The 12,298-nt window shown below is 35.4% G+C and overlaps 1 protein-coding gene across 5 annotated transcripts in view; it reads right to left on the reverse strand.

Annotated features, from left to right (window-relative positions):
• Positions 1-4,324: 4,324 nt before the first annotated feature.
• Positions 4,325-12,298, reverse strand: part of LOC123525240 (jouberin-like) — a 50,795-nt gene continuing 42,821 nt past the window's right edge. For 4 of the 5 annotated variants that reach the window (XM_053538026.1, XM_053538027.1, XM_045304118.2 and 1 more), the window contains exons 31-35: positions 11,646-11,710; positions 11,147-11,215; positions 8,426-8,588; positions 5,561-5,723; positions 4,325-5,174 (exon numbers count right to left, since the gene is read on the reverse strand). In XM_053538026.1, coding sequence (XP_053394001.1) covers positions 5,027-5,174; positions 5,561-5,723; positions 8,426-8,588; positions 11,147-11,215; positions 11,646-11,710 — 608 coding nt within the window. In that variant the 3' untranslated portion in view covers positions 4,325-5,026. The remainder of the gene's footprint in view (positions 5,175-5,560; positions 5,724-8,425; positions 8,589-11,146; positions 11,216-11,645; positions 11,711-12,298) is intronic. The other variant, XM_053538028.1, reaches the window with a different exon arrangement.

Here is a 12,298-nt window from a genome sequence, read left to right on the forward strand (position 1 = left end):
GACAGATTTGTTGTAAACAAGGCTGTTTTGTTTGCGCTGATCCTGGGAAAGTGTTAGCGGAAAAGATTAGCATCCATTATAAATTTTTGTTTGACTATAGTTTGCTAAAATGTTTATTCACAAGACATCAAATATTTGAAGACGGACAATCTAGGGGACAATAAAAGTACTTTTATTATATTTGCAACCTGCGTCATAAATCTTACCAATAGTTGTATTTCTCTTCCGCTCTATCAGCGTGCTCGATAAAGAAGTGATTAGAAATTAGTGGGACACAGACTTTAAGACAATCTGAGGAACACGGTGCGATGTAGCTCGTTTTAGAAATGAACCAAATGGTAATTGGACAAGAACTTTGCAGTTCCTTTAACTTTATATCAAATGTAAATGTTACCAATTAAGGGTCCCAACTCGCCAGTAAATAATCTACCCGGGTTGTGTTGATATTTTGTTAACTGAAGCTTTCCGTCATTCAATTTCAGCCAGTGGTTGTCGGATAATGGCGGGCGGACAAACGGACGGATGAAGCGGCGACCTTACGCTTTCACGATTTTTTAGCGAGCATAAGAATCTCATATCCAGTACATTAAAAACGTACAATTGTTTCATATTTCACCACGATTTTTTATGATAGCGCTCTGGATCAGGTTACAGTTCATTTTATTAAATTATATAAATGTTAGAAATTGCCAATCGTACTACAAGTACTGATGTCAAAAGGTGAGTAAGTCATGAACGAGCTGTTAACAGAGAAAGGACGAGAGATGACAGGTACAAACCTACCTAAAACTGAAATTATTATTATTATATTATTATTACACCAGATTTATATAGCGCCCTTTTCATGATCAATTTCACGTTCAAAGGCGCTTTACATAGTTCAACAATTAACTCGGATCCATGATTTTTAAAGTTTTATTTTGATGTATAAAAATAATCAATGTTCTAATTCTGTAGCTTTAACATACAAAATACAACAATACTTGACAAATGTTCACTAACAGAGTATAGTTATATGCCATATTACATATAAGGTTACCAGCAACTAAAAGATCAGCTATAGGAACATTGCTATGTATGAATGTTTGATTTTGTTCCATACGTTTGTGATTTTATTTCAGTTACATAATGGTGTTCAGGTACGCTGTTCAGAGCAGTGATATTAAGGATTAGAAAATTTAAATTTCAGTGTAACATTTTACTGTAGACATCTAACAGTTGAACCTGTACATTTCCAAATCATGGGAAGGTTTTAAGGAGGTAGGTTACCTTGTTACCAGGGTAAATTCAAATTAGTTGAACCGCAGTGATTTTTTGTATTTCGTGTAATTTAATGTTTTAACTGATACAATCTCAGTTCCGTTTATCTCTATCCCTTCAAGTACAATTGTTATCCAGGTTTGAAGTACATGACCCTCTTAAGGTATTTTATATAGAAAGAAGAAGGAAAATACGGATATTTAACACTTTCCAGTGTATTTTGGTTTCAATGTTATCCGTAGAAGTCTGCATAATTAATAGTTTTACTAGTATGCGCATTAGCTTTCTAATAAAAGCTTAAAATGTATATGTCGCGGGGCTCGTGTTTCCATGGTAACGCATTTTCTCTCATTTTTCAACAATTATGTATGAAAACGGGTTTTTCGACGGCTTCAGTGCCATTCTGTTATTGATCAACATGGAATATTTGGGTAATATGATTAGCAAAAGAACAAGAACTTTACATGGTACTATGTTTTTCTTAAATTTTAGAGTAACCATGGCAACAGAGATGTTTAAAATAGCTTATATGTTGCTTTTTATCGTAATTTCTTATAAAAAATATATTATATAAAATTATCTTTCTTGTTAATGTAGCTTTAAAACATCTTATTTCTAACGTTAGTAATATTTTCGTATGAATTGCAGTTAATTTAACAAATTTCACAGCTTAAAATACTTACAGCAGTGCCCGTCGTCTGACATTTTTATTGAAAAATCGTTCTGCATGCTGCTATTATTCTCATGGATATTGTTGAAATGAAAATAAAAAGCCGAAGCTGCGTTCCTTAAACAGACCAGTGTCAACGCTTTTGAATTTTACAATTAGACATATAGGTCACGGGCTTCGTTTCCATGGTAACATCAATTTAATTCAAGACACCATAATTTTATACTGAAATTTGAACAAATTTATAGCTTAGTTTTAGTATTTAAGTAACAAATTATCAACGGAAACTTGGAAATAGGTATAACAAATCAAACTGTCCATTTTTTATTTGTAAATGACCGTGATAAGTTACCTTTCAGCCAACTATATTCCCAATCACATCAGTTACCATCGTCCATTTTCTTACATTCCGCATAACATTTCAATATAATTACATAAAAGAAGCAAAATATTGATCATTTTTCAGAGCAAAAGACTAATAAAAAGTATTTCAGCAAACAATGGCTGTTTAAAAACAGTTCAAATAAAGTAAAAGCACAGAATAACGTACTTTCAAAATAAAAGCTATTAATTTTGCGTGGTAACTGACACGTAACGTCATGACGTCAATGACGTCATTTTAAGGCAACAATGTTTTGAAGCGTTTCTGTGGCAATTCATTCATTACTTCTGCATTATTAAGCCATTAAACATAAGATCGGAGGCAGGTTCAAGATTTATTTCCAGAAGAATGGATATACAAACACATTTAGTTTGTCGTAAACGTCGTCGTAAATCGTCACGTTAGCTTCCGGTTGGACATGCGCACTTACAAAAATTAAGGTAACCTACCTCCTTAAATTAAAACATGAATGAAAAAGGTTGCAGATTTCAAACACCCACAGATAGCAGTTTCATAGCAGATCATTTTCCTAAAGCAAAAACTAATGCCATAAGTATATTTATTTAGGGAAGGGACAAAAAGAAACAAAGGAATAACTAAATTACAATGGAAATATATTTTAACCTTATGTGATTATGCATGATACTGATGAAAATGATGAATGTAGTGCTGATACGCTTCATAAAATCCTTAAGTGTCTAAAATTGAAAACTATATACACCAAAACAGTTTAAGTGATACATATTTACCATATGTACAGTTTAAATAAACAAGAATATGTACAAATAAATAACAAAATATAATACAAGCCACTCACATTTATGGCTAGTACAAACAGATACATGTATGTAAAATATTAAAAAAAACTTTCAGTGGACGGACAGACAGAGATTTTCAAACATTAATGCAGCTATATAAACAGGTAGATTCAAGTAAATTTGTTACATAATTCATCCTCTTACTGTAAATCTATAACGGAGTGTTTATAGAGGATATTACAGGAGTGTCTTTCATACTGAATTTATTAAACATGCTGAATAAAATAACAGTATGCCAGGCTAGGCCTAATATGGAGGCTTGCCATGCATTTCATCATTTTTATTTAACAAGTTCAATAAATTCATTGTGGAAAGACATAAATGTAATAATATTTTATCATATCTTAGCTTTGTTTAGCTGAAACATGGAAATTCTTTTTTTTTGTACATATAATACACCAAGTCCTTCTATACCTTGAACAGTTTCAGTATGGAATGCTATCAACCCTTGTGTAGTATCAAAAATATAACATGGTTTCAACAAATATTACACACATGTTAATATGCTGATTATATCTACAAAACACAGAGATGTTTAAGTAATATACACCCAGTCAGTCATACTTTTATCATTGTGGACTTCATTTCATTAATTCCATTTTCCTGTAAACTTACTCTAAAATGAATACTGAACCATTTCAGAAAGATCTCTTTGAAGCTCAAAAAGTTAAACAAAAAAGTTACAGTTAAAATAGCTTTCCACTCAAGTAACATACAATCATCTAATGTACTGTTTCAATAATGGACTCTGCACTTCATGATTTTATGCACTGTTCGTAATCACTGTCCCTAAACAGAAAAGTGTCCAAAATTCAACATAAAGCTACATCTGATGTTTGTTTTCATTACTGGTAACAGAAACATAAGAAACATGCAGTGTTTCAAAAGAAATATTTTACAAAATGCGAATTTTGGTAAGGCTTAAACTGAAACAAAAAATAAAATCAGCAACAACAGACTAACAATATCATCACTGATATGAGCATTTATAGAACAAATCATAAATCTGATGATTTGAGCCGTGCCAACGGAAAACCAACATAGTGGGTGTGCGCCCAGCATGGATCCAGACCAGCCTGCGCATCCGCGCAGTCTAGTCAGGATCCATGCTGTTCGCTAACAGTTTCTCCAATTCCAATAGGCTTTAAAAGCGAACAGCATGGAGCCTGACCACACTGCGCGGATGCGCAGGCTGGTCTGGATCCATGCTGGTCGCAAAGCCACTATGTTGGTTTTCCCATGGCACGGCTCATTTATATTTTTGATTTTTTCATAAAACACTGAAAGATTTGAAATGGGCTACTGACAGGGTGATAGCTATGGGCGGAGATTCTATACTGTTAAATTGAAGCATTTCATCTGCTTGTTTAATTTACCTTATTGAAAAACACTAAAAAGTGAAACTTCGATATGCAGATATGTAATGTAGATAAAACTGTTCTCTTCAAACTATTGAGAAGATTTAAACAGATCTATGGCAAACAACCTGTAAAGCTACCATATATGATCATTTGGCACTAATGTCACTTATATTTACACTATAATATCAATATGTAAAGCATGAATGTACACTTATCACACTTTAGTCAACATTTAAGTATCACAGATATGCTGCTAGGTATAGATAAAGGCACGTTTAAGTGATATGACATACACTTTTTTTGTCCCTTTTTCAACTGATTATTTGTTATTTAGTGTCTATTTCACATTCAACGTCTTTCAGGATAAACTGTCTGATAACGCTGCTTTATCTTCTCTATAAACTTTGTTAGCAACACTATTATATATCTGTTAGAATTTTGAATAAACATTTTTGTTGACACCAGCTGTCTAATTGAACAGTCTTGTAATGTTTATTCATGGCTCTCATTATAAATGTAGACACTGTACATGATTTTATGCTGTAGATTCGTTGTTACTTTCATTGATGCGTACTTTCTGTCCAGCCTTACGAGGCGGTTTCTTGCTGTTTATGCCCCCACTTGCTTGACTGCCACCAGATATTGTTCCACTGTCCTGGGAATTTCGTTTCTTTCTTCGCCGTCTAAAAATATAAAAAAAATCAAACGTGTTTACATCTAAATATTGTTATGCTCTACTTGACAAGAGCATTTAAATTCTGTCAATATATTTACCTTACCTGAACATAAATTGTTTACTTTCAGTATTTTATGCTCCGCTTTCTATTTACTGTAGATACCAAATACTCTGACAAACAAACTCTTATGCTGAATTTGACACAAACAAGTTTATTTCAAGATATCCCTCTTCTTCATGAATTTTGTTAACCTGCATCTCACAAATACGTTTGCCTCTAACTGACAAGAAAATATTAATGTCAAAAGATCTGTCATAGTCTCTCAAAAAACAGATATTTGTAAATAGCAGGTACATTTTATACTGACATTTTTACAGTGCAGATATACTTACGCTCTACTTGATTCTAGTATATCATCCCCAGAATCCTCCTCCCCTGACACAAACTTCAGTTCTCCACTCTTCGTCTTTACTGCTGTAAGATTCTGTTTCTTCCCCTCAGTGTCTGAGTCATCCGGAGTTGTCATCCCTGTCCTATGACTGTCCAGTAGTGTATCTAATATATTAACAAAAAACATACTAAATCATCCTGCACTGTCAATGTTGCAAGTAGCGTATTTAATTAAACAAGAGGACCATGATGGTCCTGAATCGCTCACCTTCTCCCACATGACCCAGTTTTGAGTATGACGTCGTTTTTTTCTATTATTTGACATAGTGACCTTGTTTTCGAGCTCATGTGACTCAGTTTTGAACTTGATCTAGATATTATCAAGATAAAAATTCTGACCAATTTTCATGAAGATCCATTGAAAAATATGGTCTCTAGAGAGGTCACAAGGTTTTTCTATTATTTGACCTATTGACCTAGTTTTCGAAGGTACATGACCCTGTTTTGAACTTTACCTAGATATCATCAAGGTGAACATTCTCACTAATTTTCATGAAGATCTCATGAAAAATATGGCCTCTAGAGAGGTCACAAGGTTTTTCTATTTTTACACCTACTGGCCTAGTTTTTGACCGCAAGTGACCCAGTTTCGAAACTGACCTAGATATCATCAAGGTGAACATTCAGATCAATTTTCATGAAGATCCATTGAAAAATATGGTCTCTAGAGAAGTCAAAATATTTTAATAATTTTAGACCTACTGACCTAGTTTTTGACCACAGTTGACCCAGTTTCGAACTTGACCTAGATATCATCAAGATGAACATTCAGACCAACTTTCATACAGATCCCATAAAAAGTATGGCCTCTAGAGAGGTCACAAGGTTTTTTTATTATTTGACCTACTGACCTAGTTTTTTAAGGCACCTGACCCAGTTTCAAATTTGACCTAGATATCATCAAGGTGAACATTCTGACCAATTTTTATGGAGATCCATTCACAAGTATGGCCTCTAGAGAGGTCACAAGGTTTTTCTATTTTTAGATGTACTGACCTAGTTTTTGACCGCACATGACCCTGTTTCGAACTTGACCTAGATATCATCAAGATGAACATTCAGACCAATTTTCATACAGATCCCATGAAAAATATGGCCTTTAGAGAGGTCACAAGGTTTTTCTATTATTTGACCTACTGACCTAGTTTTTGAAGGCACGTGACCCACTTTCGAACTTGACCTAGATATCATCAAGATGAACATTCAGACCAACTTTCATACAGATCCCGTAAAAAATATGGCCTCTAGAGAGGTCACAAGGTTTTTCCATTATTTGACCTACTGACCTAGTTTTTGATGGCACGTGACCCACTTTGGTACTTGACCTAGATATCATCAAGGTGAACATTCTGACCAATTTTCATGAAGATCTCATGAAATATATGGCCTCTAGAGAGGTCACAAGGTTTTTCTATTTTTAGACCTACTGACCTAGTTTTTGACCGCACTTGACCCAGTTTCGAACTTGACCTAGATATCATCAAGACGAACATTCAGACCAACTTTCATACAGATCCCATCAAAAATATGGCCTTTAGAGAGGTCACAAGGTTTTTCTATTATTTGACCTACTGACCTAGTTTTTGAGGGCACGTGACCCAGTTTCGAACTTGACCTAGATATCATCAAGGTGAACGCTCTGACCAATTTTCATGAAGATCTCATGAAATATATGGCCTCTAGAGAGGTCACAAGGTTTTTCTATTTTTAGACCTACTGACCTAGTTTTTGATGGCACGTGACCCAGTTTCGAACCTGACCTAGATATCATCAAGGTGAACAATCTGACCAATTTTCATGAAGATCTTGTGAAATATATGGCCTCTAGAGAGGTCACAAGGTTTTTCTATTTTTAGACCTACTGACCTAGTTTTTGAAGGCACGTGACCCAGTTTCGAACTTGACCTAGATATCATCAAGATGAACATTCTGACCAACTTTCATAAAGATCCCATGAAAAATGTGACCTCTAGAGTGGTCACAAGCAAAAGTTTACGGACGCACGCACGCACGCACGGACGACGGACACCGCGCGATCACAGAAGCTCACCTTGTCACTTTGTGACAGGTGAGCTAAAAAGTAACATTAAAGCGTATCTATAGTTCTCAATCCTGCCAGAAGTGTATCTAATTATAGTAACATAACAGCACATTTAATTATCCGGAGTTATCAATCCTGTTGGTAGTGTATCTAATTTTAGTAACATAAAGATAGTGCTTGGACAAAGAATTGTGACTGCAGTGACTTGCAACCAAACTAAATTAATGACTAGTCATCAAGATGAAGATATACTCAAAAAGTGCAGTAAAATAGGAAATAAAACAATCTTTCAATGCTGCATAATGAGGACACACCAAAAACGTCCTTTTTTCATTTGGTTTTTATGGGTTTAGCATCACACCAACTATGGTGACTTTTTAGCTTTTTTATGGCCAAGGAAGAACCGAGGCACCCACTTGTGCATTATTTCAGGCATAGGTCTGCAGATTGTTAAAATCACTGACTTTTGTAAGCCAGCTCGATGGCTTCTTTTCACTAAATGAGGTTTTGAACCTACAGCTGAGGGTAAGTGATTCTTGATCAGCCACCTTAACCATTATGCCTTCAAGGCCTGCCAGAAAGGTCCTGCTGGGAAGTATTTTTGTTTTAGCATGTGTAAACTCTAGCAACAACTATGACTTTAAAGCAAAAATGACACTACATATGTGTGTGAATATTTACTTGTACACATATGTAATTTTCCACTGAGTAAGAATATATATGTGTAAACTGAGAGAACTGGAAGTAAAACCAGTAATGACATTACCTTCATGTGTAACATAATTGGATGGGAAGAATCCCTGTCTTCCATCAGCAAGTTCTCCCATCCACCAATTCTCTGTGTCCTTGTACAACACAATAATCTCATCCCCAGCAAATAAATCAAGTTCATCTGATCTCTGTGCCTTGTAGTCATACAATACATATACCTGAGGACAGATCAAGGAATGTAATTATAGTCAAACACAAAATATGCTCAACATTTAATGATAGTAAAAATGAGCTAAATTTCCCTAGTAAAAACATCTCAGGATAGCAACAGCAGGTACACTACATATATGTATACATCAAGGAGCAAGAAGAGACATAGACAAGAGGACCATGATGGTCCTGAATCGCTTACCTCTTCCCACATGACCCAGTTTTGAGTATGACATCGTTTTTTCTATTATTTGACATAGTGACCTAGTTTTTGAGCTCATGTGACCCAGTTTTGAACTTGACCTAGATATTATCAAGATAAAAATTCTGACCAATTTTCATGAAGATCCATTGAAAAATATGGTCTCTAGAGAGGTCACAAGGTTTTTCTATTATTTGACCTATTGACCTAGTTTTCGAAGGTACGTGACCCTGTTTTGAACTTTATCTAGATATCATCAAGGTGAACATTCTCACTAATTTTCATGAAGATCTCACGAAAAATATGGCCTCTAGAGAGGTCACAAGGTTTTTCTATTTTAATACCTACTGGCCTAGTTTTTGACCGCATGTGACCCAGTTTCGAAACTGACCTAGATATCATCAAGGAGAACATTCAGATCAATTTTCATGAAGATCCATTGAAAAATTTGGCCTCTAGAGTGGTCAAAAGATTTTTCTAATTTTAGACCTACTGGCCTAGTTTTTGACCGCAGTTGACCCAGTTTCAAATCTGACCTAGATATCATCAAGAAGAATATTCAGACCAACTTTCATACAGATCCCATGAAAAGTATGGCCTCTAGAGAGATCACAAGGTTTTTTTATTATTTGACCTACTGACCTAGTTTTTGATGGCACGTGACCCAGTTTCAAACTTGACCTAGATATCATCAAGGTGAACATTCTGACCAATTTTCATGAAGATCCATTCAAGGGTATGGCCTCTAGAGAGGTCACAAGGTTTTTCTATTTTAAGACCTACTGACCTAGTTTTTGATCACAGTTGACCCAGTTTCAAACTTGACCTACATATCATCAAGATAAACATTCAGACCAACTTTCATACAGATCCCATGAAAAATATGGCCTCTAGAGAGGTCACAACGTTTTTTCATTATTTGACCTGACCTACTGTTTAATGGCACGTGACCCACTTTCGAACTTGACCTAGATATCATCAAGGTGAACATTCTGATCAATTTTTATGGAGATCCATTCACAAGTATGGCCTCTAGAGAGGTCACAAGGTTTTTCTATTTTTAGACCTACTGACCTAGTTTTTGACCGCACATGACCCTGTTTCGAACTTGACCTAGATATCATCAAGATGAACATTCAGACCAACTTTCATACAGATCCCATGAAAAATATGGCCTCTAGAGAGGTCACAAGGTTTTTCTATTATTTGACCTACTGACCTAGTTTTTGATGGCACGTGACCCACTTTCGAACTTGACCTAGATATCATCAAGATGAACATTCAGACCAACTTTCATACAGATCCCATGAAAAATATGGCCTCTAAAGAGGTCACAAGGTTTTTCTATTATTTGACCTACTGACCTAGTTTTTGATGGCACGTGACCCACTTTCAAAACTGACCTAGATATCATCAAGATGAACATTCTGACCAATTTTCATGAAGATCTCATGAAATATATGGCCTCTAGAGAGGTCATAAGGTATTTCTATTTTTAGACCTACTGACCTAGTTTTTGACCGCACGTGACCCAGTTTCGAACTTGACCTAGATATCATCAAGGTGAACATTCTGACCAACTTTTATGAAGATCCATTCACAAGTATGGCCTTTAGAGAGGTCACAAGATTTTTCTATTTTTAGACCTACTGACCTAGTTTTTGACCGCACGTGACCCACTTTCGAACCTGATCTAGATATCATCAAGATGAACATTCAGACCAACTTTCATACAGATCCCATGAAAAATATGGCCTCTAGAGAGGTCACAAGGTTTTTCTATTATTTGATCTACTGACCTAGTTTTTGAGGCCACATGACCCACTTTCGAACTTGACCTAGATATCATCAAGGTGAACATTCTGACCAATTTTCATGAAGATCTTATGAAATATATGGCCTCTAGAGAGGTCACAAGGTTTTTCTATTTTTAGACCTACTGACCTAGTTTTTGACCGCACGTGACCCAGTTTCGAACTTGACCTAGATATCATCAAGGGGAACATTCTGACCAATTTTCATAAAGATCCCATGAAAAATGTGACGTCTAGAGTGGTCACAAGCAAAAGCTTACGCACCCACGCACGGACTGAATGACGACGGACGCTGCGTGATCACAAAAGCTCACCTTGTCACTTTGTGACAGGTGAGCTAAAAACCAGATATTCATAGAATATGATTTGTATGTTTTGTTTAATGTGCTGCAGTCAATGAACCTAACAGGTTTCAGTACTAAACTTATTCTTCAGAAGTACCTTAAAACTTCCAAACATGGAACTGATTATTTATTTAACTGTCTATAAGCCAATCATCAGAGAAAACAGTTGTCTCCCCCAGGGAACAAGACATACAGTGATGGATTACCTTCTCTTGTTTCTGTTTACTTTTTCCTGGAGCTGCCTGAAAGTTAAACTGGGCCTTTCCTTGCTGAGACTGAAATACATAAACATATCTTTCTGAACACAGTCACTTAAAAAGGTAGTGTACTTATGTCTTGGTGGCTTAAAGCAAAGGATTTATTAATCTGATACAAGTAGCATCATAATATAAAATCAAATAATCTTGGTGAACGTAAAACCATTATTACAGCAACACAGAACAGTTCAAAAACCTTTGTTGTACATGTTAAGCATAGGCCTTAAGTTGAATACAGTTTCCAGTGCAGCAATGTGAATACAGATAATGTACCAAAGGCCACATGATCATTCATAAGGAAAACTGTAAACTGTTTGAAGAATGCCAATACTGCTTAAATTCAAGGATTTTATTTTACAGCCAAAACAGACCATAATTTCATACTCAATTGCTATTAAAACTGGAGAGAAATCTTGAGTTAGCATGCACTTCAGGTAAACTAACTTACAGCAGTCATGTTCAGCTGAGGTGTTCTACCAAACACAGGACTTGTACTTCTACCATGTCGTCCAACTGTTAAAGAATAATAGAAAATGGGGTTAAACACCAGTAATAAACATACATAGTAATATAAAATGTTAAATATTTTGGTTGAGTATAATATTTGTTATAAGCAGGTAAACAAGACAAGAGGACCATGATAGTCCTGAATCGCTCACCTCTTCCCACATGACTCAGTTTTGAGTATGACGTCGTTTTTTCTATTATTTGACATAGTGACCTAGTTTTTCAGCTCATGTGACCCAGTTTTGAACTTGACCTAGATATTATCAAGATAACAAGAGGACCATGATGGTCCTGAATCGCTCACCTGTCCCCACATGACCCAGTTTTAAACCGAGTATGATGTCGTTTTTTTCTATTATTTGATATTGTGACCTAGTTTTTGAGCTCATGTGACCCAGTGTTGAATCTGATCTAGATATCATCAAGATAAAAATTCTAACCAATTTTCATGAAGATCCACTGAAAAATATGGCCTCTAGAGAGGTCACAAGATTTTTTATTATTTGACCTACTGACTTAGTTATTGAAGGCACGTGACCCAGTTTCGAACAAGACCTAGATATCATCAAGGTGAACATTCTGACCAATTTTCAT

Source organism: Mercenaria mercenaria, chromosome 3 (genome assembly GCF_021730395.1).
Source record: "Mercenaria mercenaria strain notata chromosome 3, MADL_Memer_1, whole genome shotgun sequence".
In the NCBI taxonomy this organism is placed as follows: domain Eukaryota; kingdom Metazoa; phylum Mollusca; class Bivalvia; order Venerida; family Veneridae; genus Mercenaria; species Mercenaria mercenaria.